This window comes from Ursus maritimus, unplaced genomic scaffold (genome assembly GCF_017311325.1).
Source record: "Ursus maritimus isolate PB19 unplaced genomic scaffold, ASM1731132v1 scaffold_22, whole genome shotgun sequence".
Classification (NCBI taxonomy): Eukaryota; Metazoa; Chordata; class Mammalia; order Carnivora; family Ursidae; genus Ursus; species Ursus maritimus.
Window position 1 is genome coordinate 46,677,807 of NW_024424675.1, and position 26,634 is coordinate 46,704,440.

General features: G+C 63.3%; 3 protein-coding genes across 3 annotated transcripts in view; 1 reads left to right on the forward strand and 2 right to left on the reverse strand.

Moving 5' to 3' along the window:
* The window catches only part of RPS21 (ribosomal protein S21), a 1,219-nt gene extending 357 nt beyond the window's left edge, over nucleotides 1–862 (forward strand). The window contains exons 3-6 of the mRNA XM_040638566.1: nucleotides 83–146; nucleotides 284–355; nucleotides 658–713; nucleotides 800–862. Coding sequence (XP_040494500.1) covers nucleotides 83–146; nucleotides 284–355; nucleotides 658–713; nucleotides 800–809 — 202 coding nt within the window. The 3' untranslated portion in view covers nucleotides 810–862. The remainder of the gene's footprint in view (nucleotides 1–82; nucleotides 147–283; nucleotides 356–657; nucleotides 714–799) is intronic.
* Nucleotides 863–2,883: 2,021 nt separating this feature from the next.
* On the reverse strand, nucleotides 2,884–15,436 carry CABLES2 (Cdk5 and Abl enzyme substrate 2). The gene is made up of 11 exons (XM_040637875.1): nucleotides 15,060–15,436; nucleotides 14,867–14,965; nucleotides 7,381–7,452; nucleotides 7,215–7,307; nucleotides 6,440–6,517; nucleotides 5,882–5,990; nucleotides 5,208–5,373; nucleotides 4,662–4,765; nucleotides 4,180–4,286; nucleotides 3,247–3,451; nucleotides 2,884–3,163 (listed from the first exon to the last, which is right to left on the reverse strand). Exons 1-11 carry the CDS (start codon nucleotides 15,434–15,436, stop codon nucleotides 3,023–3,025), a joined length of 1,551 nt encoding a protein of 516 aa, XP_040493809.1. The 3' UTR covers nucleotides 2,884–3,022.
* Nucleotides 15,437–18,389: 2,953 nt separating this feature from the next.
* RBBP8NL (RBBP8 N-terminal like) lies at nucleotides 18,390–26,336 on the reverse strand. Its single transcript, XM_040637876.1, has 15 exons — nucleotides 26,276–26,336; nucleotides 25,241–25,283; nucleotides 24,594–24,689; nucleotides 24,177–24,289; nucleotides 23,588–23,660; nucleotides 23,087–23,236; nucleotides 22,866–22,950; nucleotides 22,516–22,682; nucleotides 21,375–22,089; nucleotides 20,979–21,105; nucleotides 20,431–20,501; nucleotides 20,203–20,332; nucleotides 19,766–19,898; nucleotides 19,157–19,275; nucleotides 18,390–18,520 (listed from the first exon to the last, which is right to left on the reverse strand). The coding sequence occupies exons 1-15, from the start codon at nucleotides 26,334–26,336 to the stop codon at nucleotides 18,390–18,392; spliced, it is 2,214 nt and encodes a 737-aa protein (XP_040493810.1).
* Between the last annotated feature and the right edge of the window lie 298 nt (nucleotides 26,337–26,634).

Consider the following 26,634-nt stretch of genomic DNA (forward strand, 5'->3'; position numbering starts at 1 on the left):
CCCCCGCCCCCCCCACTCCCGCCCCCTCTACACTCTCCCGCCCCCCCCCCACTCCTGCCCGCTCACTGCGCTCCCCCTGCAGCTCCGCCAGCAACCGCATCATCGGCGCCAAGGACCACGCGTCCATCCAGATGAACGTGGCCGAGGTGAGCCGGATGGCGGAGGGCCAGTCCCGCCGGGGAGGAAGCCCCCAGGGCGGTCTGCGGGGTTGGTCATCCCCGAGCCCCAGAGGTAGAGCTAAAGGTGCCTGGCGGTCTCAGTGACCCTTGTTGACGTGTTGCAGGTTGACAAGGTGACGGGCAGGTTCAACGGCCAGTTCAAAACCTACGCTATCTGTGGGGCCATTCGCAGGATGGTGAGTGCCCTCGCTTGGCTTCCCGCATCGGCTGTGGACCTGGGAAGGGAGATGAGCTGGCAGAACCAATGTGCCGGCTGCCCGCCCTTTGCTGGGGCTGCAGTCGGGGGTCTAGGGGCTGGGAAAGGACCACCCTGACAGAGCACTCAGGTGGGCCTTTATCTTGGCACTTGGCAGTCAGCAGAGGCAGCCTGGTCTCCAGATCCTCTCCCGGCAGTCAGGTGTGAGGCCAGTAGACTGGGCTGGTCTGCACTCTGCCAGCTTGGGGGAGCAGGGGAGATAGCCTACTGTGCTTTTTCCAGGGGGAGTCTGATGATTCCATTCTCCGACTGGCGAAGGCTGATGGCATCGTTTCAAAGTAAGTAAGAGGGCTTGCGTTTGGGCACAGAGGCCCTGGACCTTTCCAGAAACAAGGTTTTCACGTTGTTCTTACTTTTGTCCTAGGAACTTCTGACTGGAGGAGATCACGGATGTGGGATATTTGTCATAAATAAATAAAAAAACCCATTTGTGTCTGTTTGTTCTGTGACTGGGCCCCAGGGGGTCAGGGCTGTGCTTGTTTGACAAGGAAGGGCCGGCGCTCAGCTGAGAAGAGGCAACCAACCTTTGGAGGACATTGCAAAACCACGTTTTATTTCAAACCACAAATACATTACCATTTGCAAACAAATCATGACATATGACTGGACAATGAGGTCAGATAGTCGCGTAGCACACTTCTCAGTCCACAAGGGCTACCAGGTGCCGAGAGCCGGGTCAGGCCCTCAGACATCTCTCACATCTGGGCTTGTTCCAGAGAATGAGGGGTTCTGGCTAAAGTTTGGCTTCAATACTGGCTTTGTTGCAGTGATTGCTGAATGCCACATGACAGCAGCTTTCTGCACTGATGACACAAGGACACGCCAAGGGACAAGCCTCGGGTGTGCGTGAGTGTATACACTCGGCTTGTGTCTCAGCTGTTCCCAAGGACACATGCTCTGAAGTCAAGCTGTGAACCAGGATATACACTTGGGGTTAGTTCCTTGCAGTACTTATAACCTGAAAACATCCAGACACAGGTGGCAGGACAGGTTGCTATCCAGAAGGAAACTTCCATCTTCACCTTGGGTACACATGGGTTAAGTGGCCACGTTGAAGAGGACAGGGAGGTTCTCCACAATAAATAAGGTCAGAATACAGACTTGGGCTTTGGCCTCCATGCTGCAGTCTCCCCTTGTGCCAGTGAGGAGGACGGGCTGGCTTGCGGGCAGACACAGGTGCTGGGGTCTGGGCGGAGGTGCTGGTGCCTGAGTGCTGTGATGAGAACTGGGGTCGCCTTTTTGCAGAAGCACCGGTCCACACGCGAGTACAGGGTAGGGCTGTAGCCTAGGCCCTGTGACAGGTTCATAGGATAGCAGTGGGGAAGCAGCTAAGTGGCCCAGCCAACGTGGTCATTTTTGACAGCAGCTGACCCAAGGGGAGAAGCTCCTTGGTTCTTCAGTGTTTGGTGGGGCAGCACACTGGAGAACCAGGTCAGAGTGCAGAAAGGACACGCAGACCTGGGAAAGCAGAACACGGGCCCTGCTGGCATGTGGAGCACAGGCCTGCGCATAGGTGACGGCCACTACCTTTGGGCCCCTTTTGTGTGGCAGCCGGGACTGCTGTTCCCTCCTGCCTGGGAAGAAACCCTGTGAGCACTGACCCCCTTGGGGAGATGGTGCCATGGGGTGCAGGGCCGTGGAGGAGCATATCTCCCGCCTGCTTGAGAATCAAATGTGGTTTCAACAGCTCTGTGTAACCAGTTTTTGTTCCCTTAAAAAGACCCATAGAACTGAATTCCAAGTAACAATAAATACACCTTTTCTCCATCACAATATTGCTTAGGAAGATCAAGAGCCAAGAGCAAGCAATCCAGTCATCCTGAAGGTCCAGAGTGTCGCAGGCGCAGCAGGGTTTCCTGGTGAGAGGTGAGGGGCGGGTCCCCCAGGGGCGGGCCAGGGTCTGCGCCGAGGCCTGAGGGGCTGTGCGACACCCGGCACCGGAATTTCACAGTGACACGATGCTCGGAAGAGTAAAGAATGAGATAAACCGGAGTCTGCTCTGCTTGGCTTAACCTAATGCCAGAGCTCCACCTGTGGACACCGGGGAGGCGGTGGGCATCCCGGGGGCGCTGCTGGGCTGGGAGGGAGCCAGGCCATGGGGGTGCAGTGCTGCGTCTCCACATCTGAAACCTGAAACAGCCAAGACTCATGCTTTCTCAGGTAGGGTCTGGAAACGCAGCTCTCCACTGCGATGCTTGCGCAGCTCCTCCCGTCGTTTGCGGGAGACCCAAAGGAGAAGGACGCCGCAGAGCTGGGATGACCGCACAAGGTAAGCCAGGGTCCCCGTGCAGCCCACTCTCAGGCACGTGGAAAAGAACACAAAACCGTCTATCTCGTTCCTGTGAAAATGCAAGCAGGCTCTCAGGAATACCATGGTGGCACGCTGTGCTTTGGGACGAAATCCGCGTCCCTCCAAGGATGCAAGGGTGTGAAGACCGCGGTGTCAGTCACAGAGGGCAGGCGAGTCCCGCCAGGTGGGTGCCCAGGGGCGCCCGGGTGGGTGTGTAGCGCAGCGCCTGGGAACACCCCCTGGGCCCGAGCGTGCGCGCCTGCAGGGGGGCCGTCCCGCATGCGGAGGCAGCCTGGACTAGAACTGCTGCGTGAGGCGTCTGTAGTGAGGTAACACCTGGCTCTCCGGAAGGTAGAGCGCGAGTTCCAAGGCCACCAGCACCGTGAACTCGAACCCAATTAGATCCCGTCTGTTGAAGCGAAACCTTTCTTCTAGCTTCTGCGTTGAGAAAGCGCGGAGGTTACCCGGGCCAGCCGGGGGCGGGGCCGCGTGGGTGGGGGCGGGGCCGCAGGCATACTCACGTCGATGAGCTGCTTGACTTCGCTTCTGCGGAGGTCGCTGCTGATCTTGGCAGCGAGCAGCACGCACGCACCGGCGCACAGCTTGCGGTTGTGCTTGTTGAGTTTGCCCTGCAGCACGAGCTTCTCGAAGTACACGTAGGCCATGGACACCGTCACGGGCTCCAGGCTGCACTCCTCAGAGAGGTTCCGCATCTCCCGTTTTAAACTGCAGGTTTACACGGAGGTCCGGTGTTCACAGGCCGAGGAAGTGGCCACCCTGTCTCTGCCCCAGGAGGGCTCGCTGGGCTGCTGAAAAAGCCCCATTCCGTGCGGGCAGGGGTAGGCCCGGCCCAGCACTCCGCCCGCAGCCTGGTGGGCAAGCCGGCTGATGTTGGTTGGCTGTGGCCCCCCCCCCCCCAGCTGTACCGGCTGGCCCATGCTGTCCTCCAGGGGATACCACAGAGGACACGGTCCCTGCTGTCCTGTGGCGGCAAGGACAATGCGGAGAAAACCACCAGTGGAAAGGCCCCGTGGTACAGACACGCTGAAGCAGTGTCCAGACCTTCAATTAAGTCCCTGTGGGTGCTGCTGAGGCAGGGACGGTGGGACTCAGTGGGGCCAGATGCACCCAGGGCAGGGCAGTCCGCCACTTACTCGCCGTGAGGTCTTGGGCAAGCCTCCTCGGCCTGCGAGCCCATGGATCACGGGGGGTCAGTGCCAGTCTCCGGTGCTATCCCGGGCATCAGGGAGGAGGGCCAGTAGGTGTGGGTACCAGAGGCAGCAAGGCGGCCTGGCCCCCGGAGGTGGTAGGCGGGGGGGCTGGGGAGCTGCTGCTATTGGCCTGGGCAGATGGTGGGGGGGGCCTGGGGGGGCCCATCTGGATTGGTCAAGCTCAGGGCCTGCCAGACGTGGGGGAGAAGAGGAACGGCCCCATCGTGGCAAAGCCCCCTTTACCTCCGGATCTTGCTCAGGGTCAGTTTGACGTGTGGGAACTTCTCCCGGAAGGTCTCGTTCATGTCCTTCTTGAGGTCAGAGGGCTTCACGTACTCTATCACCGTGGTCTGCAGGGGAGAAGGCAGCAGGTTGGGGAGCTGGCCCTGCACAGCCCTGGGGGCCCACCCGCCTGAGCCCCCGTGGGTGATCTCATGCTGGCCTGGGTCTGCAATGTGAAAGTGCGGCGGCTTCAGGCACCAGCTCTGCCGAGGACAAGTCTCAGGACAGAGGGTGCAGAGTGGGCAGACCCGGGCCGCCAGGGTGTGGGCTGAGGGCAACGGTGACCCCAGGGCGGTGTGGTCAGTGCAGGCCCTCCTGTCCCGAGGTGCTGCTGGCGTCCTGGGGGTGGGGGGCATGTCAGCCCTGCCCTGGCGGCTTGCCCTCAGCCTGCCCCCAGACACCCGGAGGCGTGCAGAGTGGGTGTGTGGTGGCGCTCACCGTACCATGTAAGAGGCGAAGATGAGGACCCGCTTGTGCTTGCCGCAGGGCCACTGTGGGTCGTCCAGGAGGTTGGGGTTATACTCCAGCGCATCCCCTGCGTCACTCCCTGCATGCAGAGGGCAGCCCTGACCCACCACGAGCCCCCAGCTCTGACCAACCAGCTTCTGCCAACCCAAGCCTCAGCTGGAACCCTGGTCTAGCGCAGGGGGGGCCAGCTGCTGGAGTCTGGGGTCTGGGAGGGGCAGCTGGCTGCGGTTCCCTGTCCCTGAGGGCTGGGTAAAAGGACGGATGTCCTGACAAGGAGGGTCCCCCCTGCTCCCCTGCCCCCACACCATCTGTGGACACGGGATCTCTTCAGTGCCTGCTCGGATGAAGCCTAGGCCATCTGCTCTAGTGGGAGTTCCTTCTCCTGACCCTGCTCCTGAGCCTGGAGCCCTGCCTGGACTGGGGACTGTGGGCTGGAATGGGACTCTGGTCTGCCATTTGCAGTCTCTTGCCCAGCTGGTGTGGCTGCCTGCCCTGCGGCCAGTTAGAGCACGTGAGGCTACCTAGTTCCGTGCCGGCTGGCGCCGACTTGGCCGGGGCCGGTTTGTATCTTGAACCTGGCAGAGTGCGGGGGACGCTGGGCCGGGGTTGGGGCAGCAGGCCGTGGCTGTCTGTCTTGTGTGTGACCAGGGCATTCGTAGGATACAAGAACTTGGCATAAGACACCACCTGGAAAGGCAAGGATGTCAGGGCTCAGTCCCTATCGCCCCCGGGCCCACATCCCTGTCCTGAAATCAGAGGTCCAGCAAGCTGTGCCTTATGCCTTCCTGCTGCACGAGGGCCCTGCACAAATGCCACCCGTGTGGACAAGGAAGGACCTACCGAGAGCTAATACTCCCAGGCAGCCCAGAGCTGGATGCTGGGGCTAGCGTGCTCAGTAACAAGAACTTTCCAGAATGCCACCCCGGCCATCCCATGTGGGATCTGCAGCACAGGAACCTTTTCCCTGCCTCTGAGCACCAGTGCAGAGGCGGCACGGGGACACCCTCCTGACTAAGGTCGTTTTTCATCACCTGCCTGCTGAGCGAGGCGACAGGACCCGTTTTTACAGGGCTTCCTCCCACCAACACCATGTGTTTTAGAAGATTCAGGGGAAATGCAGCTCCGTGTGTTTATTGCCCTGGTGAGTGCAAGCTCCGTGCCCGTCCGCCCGCCCGTGGACCGCACCCATGCTTGCCTTCCCATCTGCTCCCAGCTCGACGCCTTCCAACTCAAAGACCATCTCAGAAGACACGGAGACGCCGCCGGATGGGTGCCTCTGCTTCTGGCTGTCCACCCTCAGGTCACTGCAGTGCACAGGACGGGAGATAGCTGCTGCCTTCCTCTGCCCCTGGAGGTGGCCCGGTCCTACCCCTTCCCAGGCCCACACAGTTCCTGTTGGAACACGGAGCAGCACCGACCTCTACCTGAGGCCACGCCCTTGGCCAGCTTGGCCTAGGCACGTCCCGGGCGAAGGGTACCCTACTGCCAGGCCCCCTGGTGCCGTCCCCATACTGACGGCCGTTGCCTTCTTCCCAGAGTTAAGCACGGGATGCAGTTGCCCGGACTGCTCACGAGGACGCGGGGCAGCAACCCCACGAGGGGCGTCCCAGGCTTCTGCACGTAAGCCGCTCAAACACAGTAACAGTGCGGACACACCCCTACTAGACACCCAGGACCCGAAAGGCCTTCAGAGCTCCTGAGGAGCTTTGGCAGAGCCGAAGCCCTGAGCTCGGTGCCTCCCTGGGCCACTCACCTGACCCGCAGTCCTTCTCCGTAGGGCAGGACCGAGAAGGCCGCACACAGGGACCGCTTGGCACAGATGAGCACGATCCTGGGGGGAGGTGTTGGTCAGAGCAGGTGGTGGGCGTTTCTGGGAGAAAATTCCTTCCTGTCTAGTCTTGGTTGACACAAGCTGCTGGCTGGGACTACTGGGCACCTGGGCTCACTGACGCCAGCCCAGCGCTCTGGTCTGCCTCGGGCCCACTCCTCAGCACCAGCATGAGCCCGTCATGCTGGGGGTCATGCTTTAGGAGAACACAGAGCTTCCCGACCAGAGCCGCTGGGTAGGTGCTTGGCAGCGGGGCCTTCAGCAGGAAGGGTAACGGCTCAGACGCCTCAGGGCTGGCAGGGCGGGCCCTGAGATTGGGCCATGGGAACCCCTAGAGGCCCCATGCAGCGCCTACAGACACAGAAGCTCCGAGGGCTGCCGCACCAGGCCTGTGCTCCAGTTTGGGGCAGCTGCATCCCAGCTTGTAGGTCAACCACCCCCTATGCTTCCCAGATAAAACCCAGCCCTTCTCTCTTGGCCACCTTCCACTGCCATGCCTGCTCTGTGTCCCTTTACCCAGGATACCAGAGAGGGGGATGGGCAGGACCCAAGACTTATGCACAGAGAGAAGGGCAGGTCCCTGGACCCCACTAGGTGCGAGGGGGACATGGTGGGCAGCTCCAGGCCTGCAGCTGGGGGCCCAGGATCAGATGGCAGGCCTGCCTCTGGGCGGCCACGTGCTTGCTGTGGCACGTGGTACCTGCTGTTCCTTGTGTCATACTGCCTCATGTTCTTGATGAAGTGAGTCTTCTTCAGGCCTTTGTGTCTTGGGGATCCGGATATGTGTTTGGTTCTGCAAGGTAAAAACCAGGTCATTCTTCCCTCCCTCAAGACCCCCTCTGGTCCCAGGTCTCAGAGACCCTTACCTTTGAACGGAGGCACATCCCACAGCGTCTTCCAGGAACTCGAGAGAGCAGCGCTGGGAGGCGACTCGCCTTCTGTAAGACAGTGCAGGGCCTCAGCTAACAGACCTGGGAGGAGGCTGCTCTCGGACCCAGAGACATGCCCTCGGGCTTCTCCCCATGGAAAGGCAGCTCACCCGACTGGGTCAGGAGCCTGTCTGGAGTGAGGTCTGAGCCTCAGGCAGGGCCACCCAAGGACCAGAGTTTGCCAGAAGCATCTAAGAGGGACCAGCACCCTGGTCCACTGCCTGTTGCCCCCCAGAGCTCAGCCCAGATACCAAGCGTCCTCTCTGGCCCAGGATTGGCAGGGCAGGTCATGCTCAGCCACAGCAGGCACAAGGAGGGGCTGCAGGAAGGTCTTCCAAGGTAGGAGCTCCTAGCCTCCCACCCTGTGTCAGGGGAGCTTCTCAAGCCCAAAGGCTCAAAAATCCTGCGTGGCCGCACCCTCAGGTCAAGATCACAAACCCTGGTGACTGGAATCAAGGCCACCACTGTGGTCACCTGTTGACCTCCTAGCCCTTGTGGGGCAGACACATACATCTCCCCAGTAAGGGCTGCTTATGACAAAGCTACGCAGATGGGTCCCAAATCCCCACACCTTCCCAGCGAGAGGGAGGCTCCTAGAGGCCAGGGCTGTGTGGTCTATGAAACAAAGCAACACAGGCGCTGAGCTCAGCCTGGGCCGGCACGTGCCAGGAGCCCTGCACGTCTAGAGTGTGAACTGAGTCTGGGCTCCTGGGGAGGGGATGGGGGGGGACACATGGCCGAGGAAGCCACTTCTGGGAGCTGCAGCCTGCCCAGACGCAACACTGTCCTCCCACAGGACCCCTGGCTGACAGATGAAGCCCAGTGTGGTCAGGCCACCTTGCCGGGTGGAGCAAGCCTGGAATCCAGGCAGGAAGGAGCCAAGGTGACAAGCGGTCACTGTCATGTGCTAGGGGCCCAGCCACCACCTCTTGCATGGAGCCACTGCCTATGGCGGCACAGAGCAGCTGGGCACCTGCCCCAGGTCACACAACCAGGGCAGTCCTGGGGGACTCCAAGGCTGTCACCTTGAAGCCACGGCCCAGGCTCAACTTAAGTCTTTAAAATGACAGAAGCAGCAGGAACTCATTGAAAAGGAACTAGAATCAGATACAACGCAACCTCTAGTGAAATGCTGGGTGTCCCACTGCAGCCCCATCTTCAGAGAGGGGCAGTGACCCCCCCTCCCCAGATGGTGGGGGGGGCACCCACCTGTCAGACGAGAGTGCTTGGGGGTGATGTGATTGCGAGGGTAGCGGAGCAGGGCTGTAGCCGTGGCCTAAGGACCGGACAGGGGGGCGGGGGAATGGGCACCAGGGGCCTCTGCAGGCGGCTGTGCGGCTGCTCAAGGGGCAGCGGGAGGGGCGTGTCAGGCAGACACCCAGGTCCTAAGAAGCCTGGGGGGTGGGAGTGAGTAGGTGGATGGGCAGGACCCGTGCCCAGAAAAGCTGCCGGCTTAGGTAGAGCCCGAGCGTCCCCGGAGGTGTCTGCACGTGGCCCTGCAGGCCCGGGCTCAGAGGCGCTGCGGAGCAGCCCCGTGTGGCTTTCTCAGTCCATTTCCCAGGTGGTGCCCCAACGGCTTCCGCACACCCGGGGCCTCATCTGCAGGGCCCAGGCCGGCTGCGATCTCCACAGAGGCCTGGCCCCGCACACAGCCTCTGGCCCACTGCCCGGTGGAGTGGCAGGTGAGACGTGGGCCTCTGCCGCCTCGCTCACGCCTTCCGTTGGTTCTGGGATGATGCCACTCAGCTCGCCAGGCTCTGAAACCTGACCCCAGTGCTCTTGCAGGGAGCTGTGCTTTTCTCTCACCTCTCTCTCCTCCTAAAAATTTTACACACTCAGCCCTAACTGCACATGAGGGGCAATGTTATTACGCTCAGTTCACACGTGGGGAAACTGAGGTACAGAGCGGGCAAGCAAGCTGGTCAGGTGGTACTGCAACCTGCGTGCCAGCAGTTGGCCCGTGCATTTGCCAACGGCAGCAGGACTGCCTCTCCGCCCCCCCTGCGGACCCCGCCAGGCTGGTTGGAATCGAGGCCACCCCTCAACCATGTCCCCGGGCGCTCCTCTGCTGAACTTGGCCTGCGCTCCAGGTGTGCTCTTTGGGCTGGGATGAAAAGCCTGTGACAACGCGGATCACGGTGCCCCGAGCTCTGAGGCGCAGGTCTGTGGGGACACGCGGGACATGGGCAGCCCAGGCATGCAGGCCTACTGTGTTCTCAGGATCAGGCTGACGTGCAGATACTGAGGGGGTGGGAGCGGCCCTGGGGCGGGGGTGCGTCCCCGTCTGCAGAGGGCGGAGCGAGGGCACCGCGATGAGCCGGTGGCTGCGGGACATTCTGGAAGTGGAGTGTCTGTGGGCAGGAGAGAAGCAGCCTGCACGCTCCCAGGGATCCCAACATCTTTGGTGTGGAGGTGACCGCGTCGGGCAGCACCGGGTCTGCAGGCTTCCGAGAGTGAAGGCAGTAGGGAGGCTAGCAGTCAGAGCCCCGGTTGTGGATGGCGCACGACCGGCTAGGGGCCGCCCCAGGTGGTCAGGCAGGGCCTACCCTTCCCGGAACATGGAGCAGTCCAGCTGCTCCGGAGATAGTGTCCCCTTCAGAAGAAACTGCCGGCTAGTCAACCTCTGGCACTGGCTCCTCTGGAGGAATGTCCAGCCCCTCGGTGGGTCCTGAAGTGAGACCACCACAGCCTTGTATGTGGCCCCAGCAGGATGGGCACCCCAGCACGGACGGGCTCCGGCCAAGGGTGCCCTGCTCAGCCTCTCTGGGAACTACCCCCAGGAAGGTGTCTGTGCGGCCAGCAGGCATGACAGAACATTCCAGCAGCTCCACCCAAAACATTCCCGGCTGGAGGCAAGCCAGCGCGGACAGCAGGAGGCTGGGCACACTGCGCTCACAGCGTGCCTGGACGCACAGCACTCACGGCGGGGACGGAAGCTGGCTGCAGAGAGCTGCTGGGGAGCGCGCTGCCCCAGAGCGCGACATGCATTTTACGCCCCCACTTAAAACCACCACTAACAAACACGCTACAGAGAACAAAACTTGGGCTCTCTGCTCCCTGCGGCGCCCCCTCCCCTGCCCCCGGATGTCTGGGCAACGCAAGTCTCCGGGCCCAGGAAGCCTCTCTGCTGAGCCACGGTCAGGCCCAGGGTCCACGGGATGGGGTCTACTCGCCGGCGACTGGCCTGAGGGTGCCTGCCTCAGACTCTCTGGGGAAGAAGGAGCCAAGGGTCAGGGGTGTGGGAGAGGCTCTCAAGAGGGCACAGGCGGCCACTGCATGGACCACGGGTCTGCTCACCCTCTGGCTCACTCTCAGAATTGCCACCCCCCCAATCCCAGATGTGAAATGTGCTTGCAAACAGGAAGAGAAATCACTACTAGACAGTTTTTATCGTCTGATGAATGCCCTTTACTTTGTCACTGCAGAAATGCCCAGCCAAGGAAGGGCTCCCACCTGAGGTCTGTTTGAGGGCCGAGGACCACCCAAACAGAGTGAGGGGCCAAGTGAAGGGGTCAGACCAGCTGGCGTGGGCTGCTGACAGGTACCTGTGCCCACGACTTGGGGCCCTCTCCTGCTCCATGCCCATCTGAGCATGCCACCTGACCTCGCAGACCCTTGTGCATACTTGTCCAAGGAGTGGTGGTCCTGGGTACCCCATCTCACCAAGTCCCTGCCAGGAAAAGCACAAACCCCACGTTCCAGCCAACCGCTCAGAGAGGCCTGAAGTTCCCCTGGTGATGGGACCCCAGGTATGGTCTCTGGGGGCCAAGTCTCAGCAAGGCCTCCGAGCCGCCATGGGAAGACGCGCCTCTAGGCTCTACCCTCGGCAACCGTTTCCAGTTGTCCTCCAGCAAGAACCCGCCAGATCAGAGTTGTAAGCAATTGCCAGACACTACACTGAAATTGGTTTAATTTGGACAGGAGCTTGGCAGCTTCGGGAACACGGAGTGGCTCCTGGCCAGCGTGGCAGCTAAAACCCCAGGCCCTTTCTCAGAATCAGCGTGAACCCTCCAGAACTGCGAGGCTTTCTGTTCCCAGCTAACGCAGCAATGTCCCCGGCCTCATGGCAGTGCCCCTGGCTCCCCTGCCCTGTCCTTAGTGCCTTGGACACTAATGAGGGCTGTAGTGGGCTGAGCTGTGCCCCCAGAAAGTTATGCTGAAGTCCTGACCCCTGACATCTGTGACTATGACTCTGTTTAGAGACAGGGTCTTTGCAGATGAGACCAAGTGAAGACAGGGCCCATAGGATGGACCCTGATCCAATGACTGGTGTCCTCACAAGGAGAGGAAAAGGCCAGGTTCAGACACAGGAGAACTACGTGAAGACGGAGCAGAGACTGGAGGGACGGCTGGGGCCACCCGGAGCTGGGGGAGGCAGGAAGGTCCTTCCCTCGAGCTTCCAGAGGGAGCGCAGCCCTGCCCTGCCCTGATCTCAGATCTGCATCCCCTAAGACAGTGAGAGGAAGTACGGCTCCAGGCTCTCGGTGCTCTGTTGCACAGCCCGGGCCTCCCTCAGGCTTTCTAGGAGAGAGGAGGGTACGGGGCCTGGTGAGGGCCAGCAGGGGCCTGAAAACCTGTTTCTGCCAGCTGGAGGAGTCCAGAAGCCTGCCTGCTCACCTTAAGTGACCGCAGTGTTGAAATGAAAGTAAACACCGCGTTAGAGGTTCTAGGAGGGAAGTATGGACTCCAGTGACTTGCTCACTGGCTTAGCAGGAAAAGCCACACGGGGCTGAACCCTGAGGGCGAAACACAACTTCCCTGCTGTGGACGGAGTGTGAGCGCTCACTGGGTAATGTGCTTGTGACAAGTGTCTGCTCACCTGGCCCTGGCCACAGCCACCCCTTGCTGAGCCCTTGACCTCACCTGACCTCACGCAGCCCCTCAGGTAGGTAGTACAGAAGGCAAAAGCACTTCACAGAGGAGTAAACTGAGGCTCAGTGAGGCTCCTGCCCAAGGTCACAACAGAGCCCCTGATGGGTGGACCTAGGATGACAGCGGGTCTGTGCCCAGAGCCTGGCTAGACTTCAGGAGGAGGCCCTCACTATACCCCACCCCGGAAATACAACTGATCCTCAGACTGGGCCTGCAGCTAGGAGCCCCCCGGCTTGGCTGGACAGCTCTCATGCACTCTGCTGCAGAGCTCGAGGAGGGATAGTCCTGCACAGGTGTGGCCCCAGGGGGCAGGAAGAAGGGAGTGGTAGGAGAGCGTTCACGGCCTGGGCTCAGGCCATGGGTGGATGGACACAGGGACGGGGGTGGGTGCAGCAGGAAAACCAAAGGGCACCCCGACCCACATCATTTCCCATCCTGCGCCAGCGTCCTCCCAAGCTCCTAGGAATGGGCCCTGCAGGGTCCTGCTTGCGGGTGCTGCATCCAGCATCTACACCCCCCAAGCCCTTCCCTTGAGCGAGGCTTCAAGGGGCAAGCTGCTGGCTAGCCTGGTTTGCAGGGTCTGGCCCACAGCAAGGTCACCTCTTCGCTGAACAGAGAGCCTAAAATGACATGCGGTCTGCCCAGAACGCACACGCACCCCAAAAGGGGAAGGGGGCGGCCCAGCGCCAGAGAGCGGATGGGAAGAGCAGATGCAAACTGCTCTCAGGAAGCTCGGGCCTGGCGGCAGGTGAGCCCCCTTCCCTCTGAAGCCCCATGACGCGTCACAGCACCAAGGGACTCCAGAGACCCGGCGTCATCTGGGGACCATCCTCTGGGCTGACTCTACACCTTCAAGGAAGAGGACAAGTAGGCTCTCTGTTCAGCAAAGGACAGAGGACAAGTAGGCTCTCTGTTTTTTAAAATGGACTGATTTCCACCAGTAAAATCGTTTTCTCTTAATATTAGCTTCCTCTAGGATAAGCAGTCCTACCTCCCCAGGGATGGCAGGAGAGAGCTGCCTCGCTGCCATGTTCGGGGCTGAAAGATCCCTTGGCTCCACCCAGTCCCCTAACCCTCTCTGCGGCCTTGGCCAGGCCTGTTTGTGGCAAGGGTCAGGTCCACGGACATCCTCCTGGCCGGCCCGGGAGGCAGCAGCTTCTCCGCGGAGTTGGAAATATTTCCGTCTATGATGTGAAGGCGACCTCAGTAAGCACTTACCCGTGGGCCACACACGAGAAATCAGAATGTAACGTCAAGAACTCCTGACAACCAAGCCTGCATTCTGGACTCAACCCCATCATCTTCAGCGCTGTCTGAGGACCAGGGGGTGAGGGAGCCATTGTGACCACCAGGTGAGAAGAGCCGCCTCTGAACTCCAGGGATGCAAGGCCTCAGCCCACCCATGCAGGGCACTGAGCTGTAGGGCTCTGCTCTGGGCCCCTCCCTGCACACCTGTGGGGCCTGCCTCAGAAGGGCCTCCCTGCAGCTCTGTCCTGCACACAAAGGCTAAGCAGTGCCCTTCCAGAAGGATGGTGACAGCAGCCAGTCCTGAGTCCTAGGCCCAGCAACCAAATCACCCCACAGGGTGAAGGTGGGCAGTGGGAGGGTACGGGAGAGCCCCAGCATCTGGAGGAAGGGGCCACAAAACTGCAGCTCAGTGGGAGGCTGTAGAAGGGTCTCTGGGAGAAGAAAGCAGGGTGTCTGGGAGCCAGGGGCTATCTGGGCACAGGCAGACTGCAGGGCCAGGGCTCAGGGGTGGTGGCTGCTCTGGGACAGGCTGAGGGCTTCCTAGAAGTGGAATCAGAGCAGGGAGAGTAAGTGCAAGCTGGGAATGCACAGGGCCAGGGACACTGAGCTCAGAGGGGACGGGGTGGGGGGACAGCAGTCAGCATGGAGGTAATGGTGTGGATCAGGGGCCAGTAGGTTGGGAGGCTGGGAGGTTCGGCCTGGCGCAGAAGGCTCTGAAACACACGTCACAGTGAAGACTGGAGGGATCACCCAGCTCAGAGAACGCAAGGAGCCCTGCAAAAGGTGCTTTAGAGTCCCTGAGTCCCGGGATGGATAAAAGCAGGTTGGGGAGGGGCGTGACTGAGCTGCCAGGGCTGTGTGTCTGGGGGTTGATAAGGGCTGAGGGAACCCTAAAACTGAGGTTCAGCTCACTGCCAAGGTTGAAAGGGGCTGACAGAATTAAGGGGACCGTGACCCCTGTGCCTGGGGACTGGGCCTGAGGACCGCTGACCCCCACATCTTAGACTCATGGGGCCCAGGCGAGGCTCTCTTTCTAGTGCTGGCAAGGCTCAGGACACCCCAACCCTGTGTCTGGGGTCCCAGGGGAGCAGGGTCCCCTTCTGATCCCCAAGTCCTGTGCAACCCTCCGTCATGGGCTCACAGGGCCCCAAGTGACCCTGATCCCCAAGTCCTGTGCAGATGGGGCCCTGGACCACTCCACCCCATCCCCTGGACCCGTGACCCCCAGGTCGCCCCAACGCTGTGTCCTGGGCTGTCAGGTCACCCCAGCCCTGCGCGGATCTGGCCCGGGGTCCCCACTCACCTCTGGCGCTGCCCCTCCAGCCCATGTCCCAGGCCGAGGCCGAGGCTGGCGGGCGCGGGGCCAGACGCCGGGCTGAGCAGGCCCTGGGGCGCCGACGCCCTGCCCGCGGGCCCGGGCAGCCCGGGCAGGCCGGCGGGGGGAGCGGGCGGCGGTGGCGGCGGCGGCGGCGCCCCGCGGGCGGGAGGCTCCGGGCCCGGGGTCCCGGCGGCGGCGGCGGCGGCACGCGGAAGCAGCTCGCAGACCTCGGCGAGGTGGCGGCGGCGGCGGCGGCAGGGGCTTCTCTCCGCCCGGGCCCAGGCTCCGGGGCCGGCCGTCCAGGGAGATGTTGTTGAGGAAGAGCGCGGCCTGGCGGCGCCGCGAGTCCCCGCGCCTCCGGAGCACCTGCGGCGGGGCCCTGGCGCGGCAGGGCCGGAGCCGGCAGGCGGCGGGGCCCTGGTGGGGCCGGGACCGGAGCCGGGGGCCGGGCCCGGGGCTCCACCCGCCGCGGCCGCGGCCATCCTCCGACTGAGCCCGCCGGCCGCCCGCCGCCGCCGCCCCGCCTGCGCGCACGCGCCCGCGCACGCCGCCCATTGGCCAAGGCGCGCCCACATGCAAATATGTTGCCGTCGCGCCTACTCATTGGCCCGCGCGGCGCCATGGGCGGGCCAGGGCCGCTCCCCTGGGTCCTAGAGGCGGTTCTGCTGCACCCCGAGGGAGCGGGAGCCCGGCGCCCGCGGGCCAATCGGCCCCGCGGGGCCTGGCCTGGGGCCCGGCGCTGGCGCTGGCCCAGGTTCGAATCCCCGCCTCTGAAGCAGCGGCTACGGGGAGCCGCCGCCCCGTTCTCCTTGCGAGGCTGCGGTGTTCATGGTCAGCCTCCGTCGAGCCTGAGTCTTTAGCTCCAGCGCTCGTCTCCTGTGGGGTGTGGGTCCGTGCTAGCGGCTGGGGTGCGGGGTGCGGGGGGCTGAAGCTGTGCCGCCTGCCCTGGGACGGGGGCGTTCAGGGTGTAAAGGACCATCCCCTTGAGGAGCCCCTGAGGCTCCCTGGAATGGCGGGCTGTGCCACCTGGCTTCTCTCCCGACTGAAAAAGACAGGACCCGAGGGTCTGGAGGGAGAGGGACCTGCCTGGAATGGCAGGCGGGTGGGGGCAGTGCTGGGCCTTCTCTCAGCGCAGTGACTTTGAGCCTTGGTGGCGCCTAGGCCTTGTTTCCTCTTCTGGACCCAGGTGCCCCTTCACAGCAGGAGGCTCTGTGCTCAGGTGCTGCCTCTGGAGCCCCCAGGAGCCCGCCTGTGTCTTTGCGGGGACAGGGTCCTGCCGCCCCTCCAGCTGTCTGCCTGGGACCGTGACTTCAGGGTATTGTCGGAATAAAGCTGGCTCGGTGAGGGGGCGTCCCCAGGCTGCAGATCTGGGCACGTGCTGGTGGGTTCGCTTCTGTGTGTAGACGCTCGGCACCCCGCCTTGCCCAACATGCCCAGCATATATTCTTCCCGCGCTGGAGAGGGCGTGGGGCGGGGCAGGGCTGACACCACGAGAGACCTTCCTGTCCCAAGTGAGGCTTACTGTATGGCCCGCTCCCCCTTCGGACCCCATACCCCTTCTCACAGTGGCCGTGTCCCCTCTTACTAATCTTCATTTGCCACCACCGGTAGGCTCCCCCAGTGTCCAGCCTGACCTCTTTCCTCTTCCCTCTGCCCTTCCAAAGTGGTCTTCAAAGCCTCTCCCATGCCTGGGAGGGAGTGGACCGTTTCCCATCAGGTAGAAAGTGGGGCTGAACGTGTGCCTGCAGGCGCTCCTGGGGAGGAGAACTGCACTCTGAAGGCCCCTCTTGGGGAGTCCCTGTGCCCACTGTCAGTGCCCTCTGTCGCTGCTGCTTGCTGATGCACGGGGAACGGGGAGCCAAGAGCCTGAGCTCCAGGTTCGGCCTCCTCGGCCACCTGCCAGCTGGGCGACCTTGGGTGAGTTCCTTACCCTTCCTGAGCTTCACCTTCTCTGTCTGTGAAGTGGGGGTGCTAGCGGTGTGTGCCTCGTGGGGCTCTGGTAAGGGAGCAGTGAGAGCAGCGCTGTGAAGTGCTGTGCCCAGGGGCTCATGGAGGGACAGAGTGACGGAGGAGTGCTCCACACCCATGCCTGTCTGCAGCGTGGTGACAGAGCTGGGCCCTGCGGTGTTTCTCCTTGGCCAGCTGCCAGTGAGTGACATTTTGAGGGTGTTGGGGGGACACAGGGAGGAACGTGGTCTTTTTGCAGGCTCTGTTGTACAGTCTCCCTGGGCTCCCATGTGGCTTCTCCACCACCCAGGGTACCCCTGAGCCAGCTCTGGCCTACAAGTCAGATGTGAATGGAGCACCCAGCTTTTATTTGATTTCAGAAAAATCGAAGTAACTTTTAATAACAGGACGTTTCACACACACTCACACACAAATATGCACATACACACCCCTACACCTCCCTCTTGGGAACTTAGTTCCTTTGGTTTTTGGGCCGGCCGGCAGGCAGGCCACAGTGAGCAAGGCGGAGTGGTGCTCCCATGGTCTGGCTTGTGCTCCCAGTTTGCCGCAGGCCTCACCCAGCCCAGTCATCGCCCGGTCTCTTGCCTTTGCCTTGCAATGGGCAGTTCTCAGATTTCTCAAACTCCATGTGCAGGGCTGCCCCCAAGACCGGATTCAGTGGGTCTGGGATGGGGCCTGGGGACCTGCTTAGGCTCCTTGCACAGACGGTGCTCTGAGACACACCCTCTGGAAGTGAGAACGGTTGAGGGAGCAGGCTATCCCTGAGCACTAAGGGTGCAATCCTGGCAGAGCCACCCTGGGGCCCTGTGGGTGGCTCAGCGTCAGTGGCAGATGTGGGGCCAGGGCCTCAAGAATGGTCAGGGAGGAGGGGACCCTGTGGGGGCTGATGTGCATTTCCTGTTCTGTCCCTGCCGCCCTCCCCAGAGGTACTCTCTGCAAATGGGGCTGGTTTTGTTCCCTGGGCCGGGATGCATTCCAGAGCCTCTCGAATCCCCTGCGGAGGCAGGTGGAGACCCAGCTGACCCCTGAGTCTGCCAGCCGAACATGCCGAACATGCCGCCTTTGACAACTTTGATCCTGGGTGTCCCACCTCTGCTGGTGTGCCCCACACCCTCACCACCCAGCGTGTTCGCGGGACTCCACAAGGGGGCGCCTGAGACCACCGCTCGTGCTTCGCGCCCCGTCGGGGAAGGAGTGGCCAGGCAGCAGGGCCCTGGGAGTCAGGGATGCCAGCGGAGTCTACAATGGTGAGAGGTGGGGGCACTGCCCAGGAAGGGTTGCCTATGAGCAGCCGGGGTGGGGCCTGGGCTGGAGCCTGAGTGACCCCCGCCTCCCCTGCCTCCCAGAACCCTACTTCCCCCACGAAAGCGAATGCTGGGGTTCAAACGACCAGCCAAAGACCCCCTCTCGGCCTTCCTAGCCCCTGTGGCCACGGGCCAAGACCCAGTCCCCTCCTGCCCTGGGCTGGGCCGTCTGCTGGGCTGGTGGTCGGGTGGGGAGCCGTGTCTGGGCAGGCTGTGGTTCCCCAGGGAGCAACCTGCTAAGTCTCCTCCCAGCTGCTGTTGCTGGGTGAAGGGCTGCTGTCCTCAGGGTGCCTTGGGCTCCCGGGCCCCTCGTGCACTGTCAGGGGCTCCCCTGGATTCCTTCTCCCCGGCGGAAGCTTCTTGGAGGCTGTGGAGAGTGGACCGAGGTTAGGTGGGAGGCCAGCCATGGGCTGGCAGTAGTCTGTTCTAGCTCACTGCGATGCTGTGTTCTTGCCCAGGGCCCCGTGGACAGGATTTGGGCGAGGGGAGCTGAGCCCTTGCAAGATGGCACTGGCAGAGTTGACTCGTCTCTGGACGCAGCAGACACTGGGGCAGGGCTGGTCTGATTGGAGGGTGAGTGTGGGCACCTGGTGGGAGGGTGGGCTCTCTGCAGGTGTGTGACCCTGAAGACCATCTGGCCCCAGTGCCTGGATGCCTTGCTGAAGGTCTGGGACCTTCTGGATAAATCAAGCTTCTGGGTGAATGCTCTTAGGATGCCCAAGGCACTGGGGGGTGCCTCCATGGGCCTGGGGTATAGGGGAGGGCCGTCTGTCCTTGGGACCCTTGCAGGCAGGTCCCGCCGAGATGCTGGGCCCTGGGCCCATCTCTGATGCAGAATGAGCTCAAGTTCTGGGTCAGAAGAGTCAAGTTGGAATCCTGACCCCACGTGCCAGCTCTGTGACTTTGGGCAGGTCATCTCACTTCTCTGAGGGCTAGTTTTCCCATCTATGAAACAGCGATGGCCATCCCAGGGCAGGGTGCTGAGCCCCCAGGCAGTGGTTACTGTTTGGCACCTTGAACCTCTGCAGGGCGCTGCCCTCGGCGCTGGTGGTGCCGGCCACAGGCCGGGTCAGGGCCCCGTTCTCACTGAGCAGCGGTGTGTGTGTTGCAGGGTTCGGGTACCTGCTTGGGAGCCCCAGCAGGGAGGACCGGGGACGGGGAAGGCTTGGCTCCGGGCGGGGGTGCCCGAGCACCCCTATGCACTGTGGCCACCAGGAGAGTTTCCCGACACGCCCAGCAGGAAGCGGCTTGAATAAGACAGGCGTGCTGGCCTCCTCCGCCGGGTGCTCCATCACGCACCGGCCGCCGTCACTTTCCCGGCAACAGTGGCATATGGTGGTGGCCGCAGCCCAGCCTGCCTGTCGTGGGCCCGCCTGCACAAACACTGGGGCGGCATCCATTCGGAGCTCAGGTGTTCACAGGCGCCTGGCGCCCGTGGAGCTGCATCTGCGCCCGAGCAGATGCCAAGGTCGTGCTGCTCCCCTCAGGCCAGGGCCCGCTGCTCCCACTGCCCTACAGGCACGAGCCCGCAGGCACCACCCTTGGCCAACAACCGAGCAGCCCCGATGCCTCCTTAGCGGGAGTGGACACCTCCACACCCAGAGGGCTGCACCCTCCGAGCCGCTTCTCTTCGAAGGTGGACAGGAGGGGCCGGGAGTCCCCCCACCACGAGGGATGGGGAGAGCGGCAGGGCTTCAGGGCTCCCAGGCCTGGGGGCTGCTTGTGGCCCAGGAGGCCCCTCTGCCCTGATGACAAAGATGGTGAGAACCAATGTCCTCAGCCTTATCCTGCTGAAATCTCATGCTAGCTCTGGCATTGCCCCCTTTCTGGGGGGAAACTGAGACTCAGGTTGGCCGGACCGGCTCAGGCTGCACACTGAGGCTGAGAAGAGCCAGGATTCATGCTGTCCTGACCTGGGTCCCTCCTCTTAAGGGGCCTGCACCAGGAGAGTTTCAAGGGCTGGTTTCTGGTTCTAAGCAGATAGAAAGGTGGGGTGGGGGCATGGTTCTTTGGCTGCTCCCCTGCCCCCAAAGGCCCCAGCCGCCGTACCTTTGCACCATGGGCCCGAGGCCCGCTTCCTCTTCTGCGGCAGGCCTTGCCCACGCTCCTTGGTGCAGAAGCACCTGGGCCCCTCTCCTGGCGTGCTCAGCTTGGCCCCCACCTCGGAGCTCAGGCCCACCTGAGGGGCGTGGGGGTGTGGTCAGGAGAGGACCTTCCCCCAAGCCTGGGGCAGTCCTGGCTCAGCGGCCCCACCAGAGTGTGCGGCTGGGGACCCACCTCATTGTCCGAGGGGTCCGACTCGTCCAGCTCGTCTGACTCCAGCCCCTGCACTTGGGCCTTGCTGAGCTCTGCAGGACGCAGGGTGTGGGTCAGGCCAGGCTGGGGGCCCTGGAGCCTAGCAGAAGCATAGACCTTTCTAGCAGACCAGACTGGGAGTGACAACTGAAGGAAACTGAGGCACAGAGGGACTGGGTGACCCTCCAGCATCTCCCATCCCCTCTGCAGCGACCCCGCCAGCCGGGCTGTCCCCAGGCTTGGTTGCTCTGTGACAGGGAGTTCACTACCTGGCCTGAAGTCCTAAAGACTAGGACGCTCTTCCCTTCACTACCTACGATCGGAGACGTGCCTGTCCTGGGCTGTTACCTCTTCTCCGGGTCTGCAGCTGGGTGCCAAGCCCTAGACCCAGGGTTTGGCTGGGCAGCCCAGGGGACTGAGCTGGGCCCTAAGACAGACACCCCCCCCCCAGCTGATGCTGACCACTGCCCCTCCCTTCCCACTATGACACCACTTCCTGGGTTCTCAGGACCCCAGTTTCTCACCCTTACCTGGGGGGCCATCAGCATCCTGCCCGTGTGGGTCAGCGGGAGGTTTTGGCCTCCCTCTCACCTCAGCTCCCGTCCCGCCTGGAGAGGGCATGTTTCGGTGGGGCCCTGTTAGAGGTTGGGAGGGATCCTGGGGGGAAGCAAGTAAGTGGCTTAAATTCATTTGGGGCAACTGCCCTGCCCCCAGCCCAGTGTTGGGAACGGCCTGTGAGACTCTGGCTGTGCCCGGGGCTGCCACTGGAGGGTTAGCCATCTCCCCTCTAGTGCATGTCAGGCGCCAGGCTTTCTCACGGGTGACCGGCCTGATGGCGCAGACGGAGGAGCGCAGCCTGGGCCCCGGCGGGATGCTGACCTGGGCTGGGGGCATGTGGAGGCCAAGAGCAGGGGTGGGCCCCTTACCGCAGGAGTGGTGGGCTCCTCTGGCTCCGGAGCCCTGGCTCCTGTGGTGCCATTACTGAGTCCCCAGGGTCCAGACTGGGCAGGTGGCTCCACTCCCTGGGGTGGCTCCAGGCTGGGAGTGTGGGCACTTGGGGGGCTGAGGGACCTCGACCGGTCAGGAGGCTTCGGGGCATCCCGGCCCCGGCCCCGCTCAGAGAGGTCCAGGGGCTTGTCTGGGACATAGTCCTGTGTGGCCGTGGCTTCTTTTCCCCTGGGGCTGCCCGCGCCTGTGGGCCGTGTGTGCCCTCCTCCAGAGAGGGCTGCCCCAGCTGCCTCGCCCTGGGGGCCTTCCGAGTCAGAGCTGACTGGTGGGGAGGGTGGGGTCCCCCCCAGTGTGGGCGGGCCCCTCAGCCTGGCACTGCCCGGCCGCCCCTGTGTCCGCAGCTGCTGGGCCAGGAGCAGGTGCAGCGCCCCTTCCAGCCGAGGGTCTCGTACGTCCACCAGGGCCCCCGGCAGCCCCAGCAGGCCCACCGGCTCCTCCCAGGCCTCTGCCTCCCCAGCCTTCAGGCTTTGGGGCCGGGGGCCACTGGGGGCTGCGGCGGGGACTTGGGGGCTGCAGTGCGGGCTCTGAAGGTGCAGAGACAGGTGATGGTTCAGGAGGCAGAGGCGGTCAGCCTGGAGGGAGCGCTTCAGGGACTCATAGGCTGTGACAGGGGCCCGGGAGGCCCGCACGAAGCTGCAGGATGAGGAGAAGCCCAATTCCTGTGGCCCTGGGTTAGCCCCTGTTTCACAGGTGAGGGCCTGGGGCCCAGAGGCGAGCTGCCCCTGGTCACAAGGCAGGTCGCAGAGAGGGGTAGGCCCATGTGGACGGTTGTGGAGGGGCCAGAGGTGACCCGGGGCCTGGGGCTCTGAGGGGGTACTGTGCACGGAGATCTTTCCTCGGGGCCTGGGCTACCTGCGTGTCCGCGACCTACCTGTGTATGCTGCTCTCAGACTCGGAGGATGGTCTTAGACTCCTTCTGACACGGGTTCCTGGGCCTCAGTCCCCATCTGCTGCTCCCACACCGCCCGACCCTGGCCCCTCGGGAAAGGTGGGACTGGACTCGGAGACCGGGTGCTAGGCTGGTGCTGCTCCTGGTGGCAGCAGTGGGTGGGGCCTCACCTGTCCAGGGGGAGGCTGTGCTCATAGGGTGGGCTGGGCGGGCTGCTCCTGGTCAGTGGCAGTGGGGGTGTCCCGTTGGTAGAGCCCCGGTCAGCAGAGCAGGCCTGGGAGCCCGGCCGCACCACGGCGATGGTCCCGTGCAGCTGGTTGGAGATTCGCTGGGGGCTCTGCACGGGGCAGACGGGTCAGCTGCTGCCCTCTCCCCCGTTCTCTCTGCGACTTTGGGCAGGCCACCCCCCCTCCCCCCACCCCGAGCCTCGCCTCCACCCGGTGATCCCTGAGAGGCACAGATCAGGGCCGCCAGCTGCCAGCCTCCCACCCGGTGCTGCTCGGCAGAAAGGAGTCCTCACCATGTCCGGAGCCCGTGTCTCAGGCAGGTTGGCACTCGGGGAGATTTTGGCTACTGGAGATGTCCTGTACCCCGTAGACTTTTCTGTGGGAGGAGGAGCGGTGGGCAGGGCAGATCGGAAGGCCCTTAGAGGGTGGGCGGCTCAGCCCAAACCCCCCCCTCCCCGAGGGCTCCAGGCTCCTCTGCGCCCAGCTTTCTGGTCTCTTGTCCCTCAAAGCAGCTTCTCTCTGGGGACTCGCACCTGGATGGTCGTCCTCGGCCTCCTCGTGGCCTCCCAGGGTCTTCTCCGTGATGGCCTTCCGAGCGCCCGGGGAGGGGAGTAGTAGGGGTGAGGGGGGGTCCGAGGCACCCTCCCTGTATTGGGGCTTGAGCCTGACTCCAGAGGGGAGGCAAAGACAGGGAGGGTGAACGAGGGCCGCGCCCCCAGAGACAATCAGAAAGGCCAGGGCTCCCTCCTGGGGGCCAGGCCAGCCCTGTGGGGACACTCAGGTGACCAGGAAGGAGCCCTCACTGGACGTTGCCTGGGGCTCCACCATCAGTGGCTCATGCCGCAGGGCCGGCTTCTCTCAGATACCAGTGTCCCCGGGGAGTCTCTGGAGTCAGCTGCTGTGGAGCCAGGGGACCCCCCCGCCATGGTTCTGCAGCCTGCTCTCAGCGCCATGTGCTGGGGGCCTGCCGTGGGGAGGGCCCTGGGGACTGAGGCTGTTGGCCCTCCCCACTCACCGCGGGCCCCGAAGCCGCTTCACCTCCTCCTTCAACGTCTCGTTCTCCCCCTGCAGCCGGTGTAACTCGTTGGCTGCAAAAGGCACTGATTAGTGAAGGACGGGGGAGGGGAGGCTGGGCAGGGGCAGGGAAGTCCCCCTCCGTGACCTGTCCCCAGCTGGGCCACCAGCACTTGGCCTGGGGCTTGCTGGCGGTGGCGGCATGAGTGGATGGGTGAGGCTACTGAGCGAACGGCACCAGGCTGGAGGCCATAAAAGGTGGTGGGAGCCCACCCCTGCCCCCGGCACCCAGCTTGTCTGGGGCGTCCCCCAAGGGAAAGGGGGCTTGTGCTTGTGCTCCTCATCGGCAGGTGGGACCTCCGGGCTCTGTGGGACCATCTCGTTACAGGGAGGAGGGGTTGGGGGTCCTGAGGGCAGGGGCACCCCCAGCCCAGGTGGCTGACCGCAGAGGGACATGCTGGGGCTGGCTGGGGCTTTGTACCATTGTCTGTTTCCCCGAGACCCCATGTCAGGCTGAGCAGGTCCTGGGGGTCACTGGACCCCCACAGGAGGGGACACCGAGGTGCAGGGCGACAGGGGGCGGGGCTCACTGAGGATGAAGACGTGCTGCAGGCTCTGGAGGAGGGAGTTCTCGAACTCCTGCTGCTTCTTCCTGGCCAGCTCCTGGGTGACCATGCAGCGGTCACACAGGCCAGCCCGCAGCCTGTGGGGGCGGGGGTGAGAGGCCGCTCTGAGGAGGGAGACTGAGGCCCCCAGAGGGGCTGGGACCCTCACCGCCCTGCTCCCAAGATGAGCCCCTGCCATTCCCAAACTGTGGAAGCCCCACCCCACCCCTACCCTGTGGGCTAAGTGCTCCATGTTCTGCTGAGTTTGGGAAGGAGCCTTGCAAATGCACTTGACGCAAGGCTCTGGGAGTCCTGCCGTGGAGACCCCTGCCCGGTTTAGTTCGCCCCAGACCTTCCCGAATGCCCCCTTCCCCAGCCCGCCCCACCCCGTCCACAGCGCACCTGTTCTCCAGCATGCGCACGTTCTCCTTCAGCGCCTTGTGCTGCTCCCTGAGGTGATGGTTCTTGGCGCAGAGCTCCTCGACCCTCTGGGCGTCCCTGTGGGGACGAGCCGAGGTGGGGGTTCTGCTCTGCCCGGGAGCCCCACGCGGTGTCCAGGCTGGCCCCGCCCCCGGGGTAGGTCCCGGCCGGGTCCTGTTGGGTGCACCCGCTGCGGGGACTTCCTTGCAAGGGCCGTGCTGAGCCCATCAGCCCAGACGGGAGTGTGGCCGGCCGAGTGCACGCGCCCCTCGCCGCATTACAGAACTGCAGCTCCGTAGTGAAACGGGGATGTGAGGAGCCGCCCCACGGGCCTTGGGGTCTCCCAAGCAGCATTCCTACGGATCACTGCTGGCAGCCCGGGTGCCCGGAGCGGGTGCGGCTTGCCCACCGACTGGAGAGTCCCCGTTCGCTCGGGTGGGCTTGGAGGGTGCAGTCCTGGCTGCACCTGCTCCCGGAGGCATGGCCTTGCACGGTGACTCCGCCCAACCCCCCACGCTGAGCCTGAGACTCCCCCCTGCATCACTGGATGATGGCAGGGTTAGTGCCCTGGGCTATGGCCACTGTCTTTCTCATCGGTTTCCCGCTGGGCCGGGTCTGTCCTGACTCACCGGCACCTCTCTGAGTTCAGCTCCAGAAGCTTATTCTGCAGACCTGGAGGAGTAAGGAAAGGGGTGGGGGTCAGGCAAGGTCACACAGCAGAACCCAGGGGTCCTCCTGTCTCTGGCTGTCAGGCAGGGCTCTCCGTAGACCCCCGCTGCCTGCCTGGACCCCCTCACTGCTCCCTAAGGCCGCCCCGCCTGTTGGGCTCCCACTCTGCACCTGCTGGCAGCTTCCATCCAGTCTCATGGCTGCCTGGGACCCCTTGGGGTCTCTGGCTCTGGGGACTGCCTGGAGGTTGGGAGGGACCCTGACGCTGGGAGTGACCAACCACTTGGCCAAGTCCCGGAGGTGTGTTTTTGGGGGGGCACAGCCAGTGTTGAAATAAAGCAGGATCTTTGGGAAAACCCCAGTAAGAGGTTGCCCTCTGGTTGCAGTCTGACTTGGGCCTGCTGGCCCACAGAGCCCCCTGCATCGCCAGGTCGCTGGGGAGGGGATCCAGGCCCTTGGGCCCTCAGGGTGGTGTGTCAGTGCTGGGGAAAGGTCTTGGGAGGGTCTAGCTGGCGCTGGAGTGAGGGCAGCGGGGTGGCTCCAGCCCTGCGGTTAGGGGGTGGAAAGGGCAGGTGTATGGGCCGCAGCAGAGCTTGGCCTGGGGGTCCTGCAGGTAAGCAAAGGGATTTCAGCTCAAAACCCTGGAATGCTCTGGACAGGCATCCAGAGCCATGAGCTCCCTTTCCTGGAGGTGGGCGATGACACTTCTGTGGGACGCTGAGCACCCCCTGCCCCGCCCTGGGCGAGGGGCCCTTCTCTGCCCAAGCTTTTGGCTCTCCACTGGGGGCATGGTATTATTTCTGCTCCCTGTCAGCTGACCCTTCAGGAGAAGACCCCCCAGGGCCCCACTCAGGGATGCCGATACGTGGAAGCTTTGGACTCTGGGTTGGGACTCCCTGTCCGGGCCTGGAAGGCAGGATCCCCAGGTCTGGCAAGAGTTGGAGGTGACCTGTAGGAGCACGCTGACCTGGCCCACCCATCCCCATGACACTCACCTCGGACCTCATTCTCGTGGACCTCCTTCAGCCTGTTGAGTGACTCCGTGAAGCTCTCCATGGCTCCCAACGGCTCTGGCCCAGACCCCTCCTTGCTCAGGGTACAGCGACGGCCTCTCGGCCTCTACGGCCCCTCTGTTCCCAGCCTGGAGAGGAGGAAGAGGGGAGAGGTCATGTTGGCTTGGGAAGGGTCTGGGGCCCCATGTGGATACACGTGCAGATACCGTTCTACAGAAACACACACACCAGCCTCATCTGCTCAAGGAGGCGGGCCCCGTAGTGAGAGGCCCAAGGAGGGGGCAGGAACCCCTCTGCAGAGGGGCACTGATTGCTGACCCCATCCCCCTCCTCCCCACAGG

Excerpts from the sequence above, each read along its gene's own strand:
- CABLES2 (XM_040637875.1), bottom strand. The coding sequence starts at position 15,436 with ATGGGCGGCGTGCGCGGGCGCGTGCGCGCAGGCGGGGCGGCGGCGGCG. Across the intron at positions 6,518-7,214 it reads TATGACACAAGGAACAGCAG|GATCGTGCTCATCTGTGCCA; the intron begins GTACCACGTGCC and ends ACCTCCCCCCAG. Across the intron at positions 4,287-4,661 it reads TCATCTTCGCCTCTTACATG|ACCACGGTGATAGAGTACGT; the intron begins GTACGGTGAGCG and ends TCTCCCCTGCAG.
- RBBP8NL (XM_040637876.1), bottom strand. The coding sequence starts at position 26,336 with ATGGAGAGCTTCACGGAGTCACTCAACAGGCTGAAGGAGGTCCACGAG. Across the intron at positions 22,951-23,086 it reads GGTGCGAGTCCCCAGAGAGA|AGAAAAGTCTACGGGGTACA; the intron begins AGCTGCTTTGAG and ends TCCTCCTCCCAC. Across the intron at positions 21,106-21,374 it reads AGGAGCCCACCACTCCTGCG|GATCCCTCCCAACCTCTAAC; the intron begins GTAAGGGGCCCA and ends GCTTCCCCCCAG.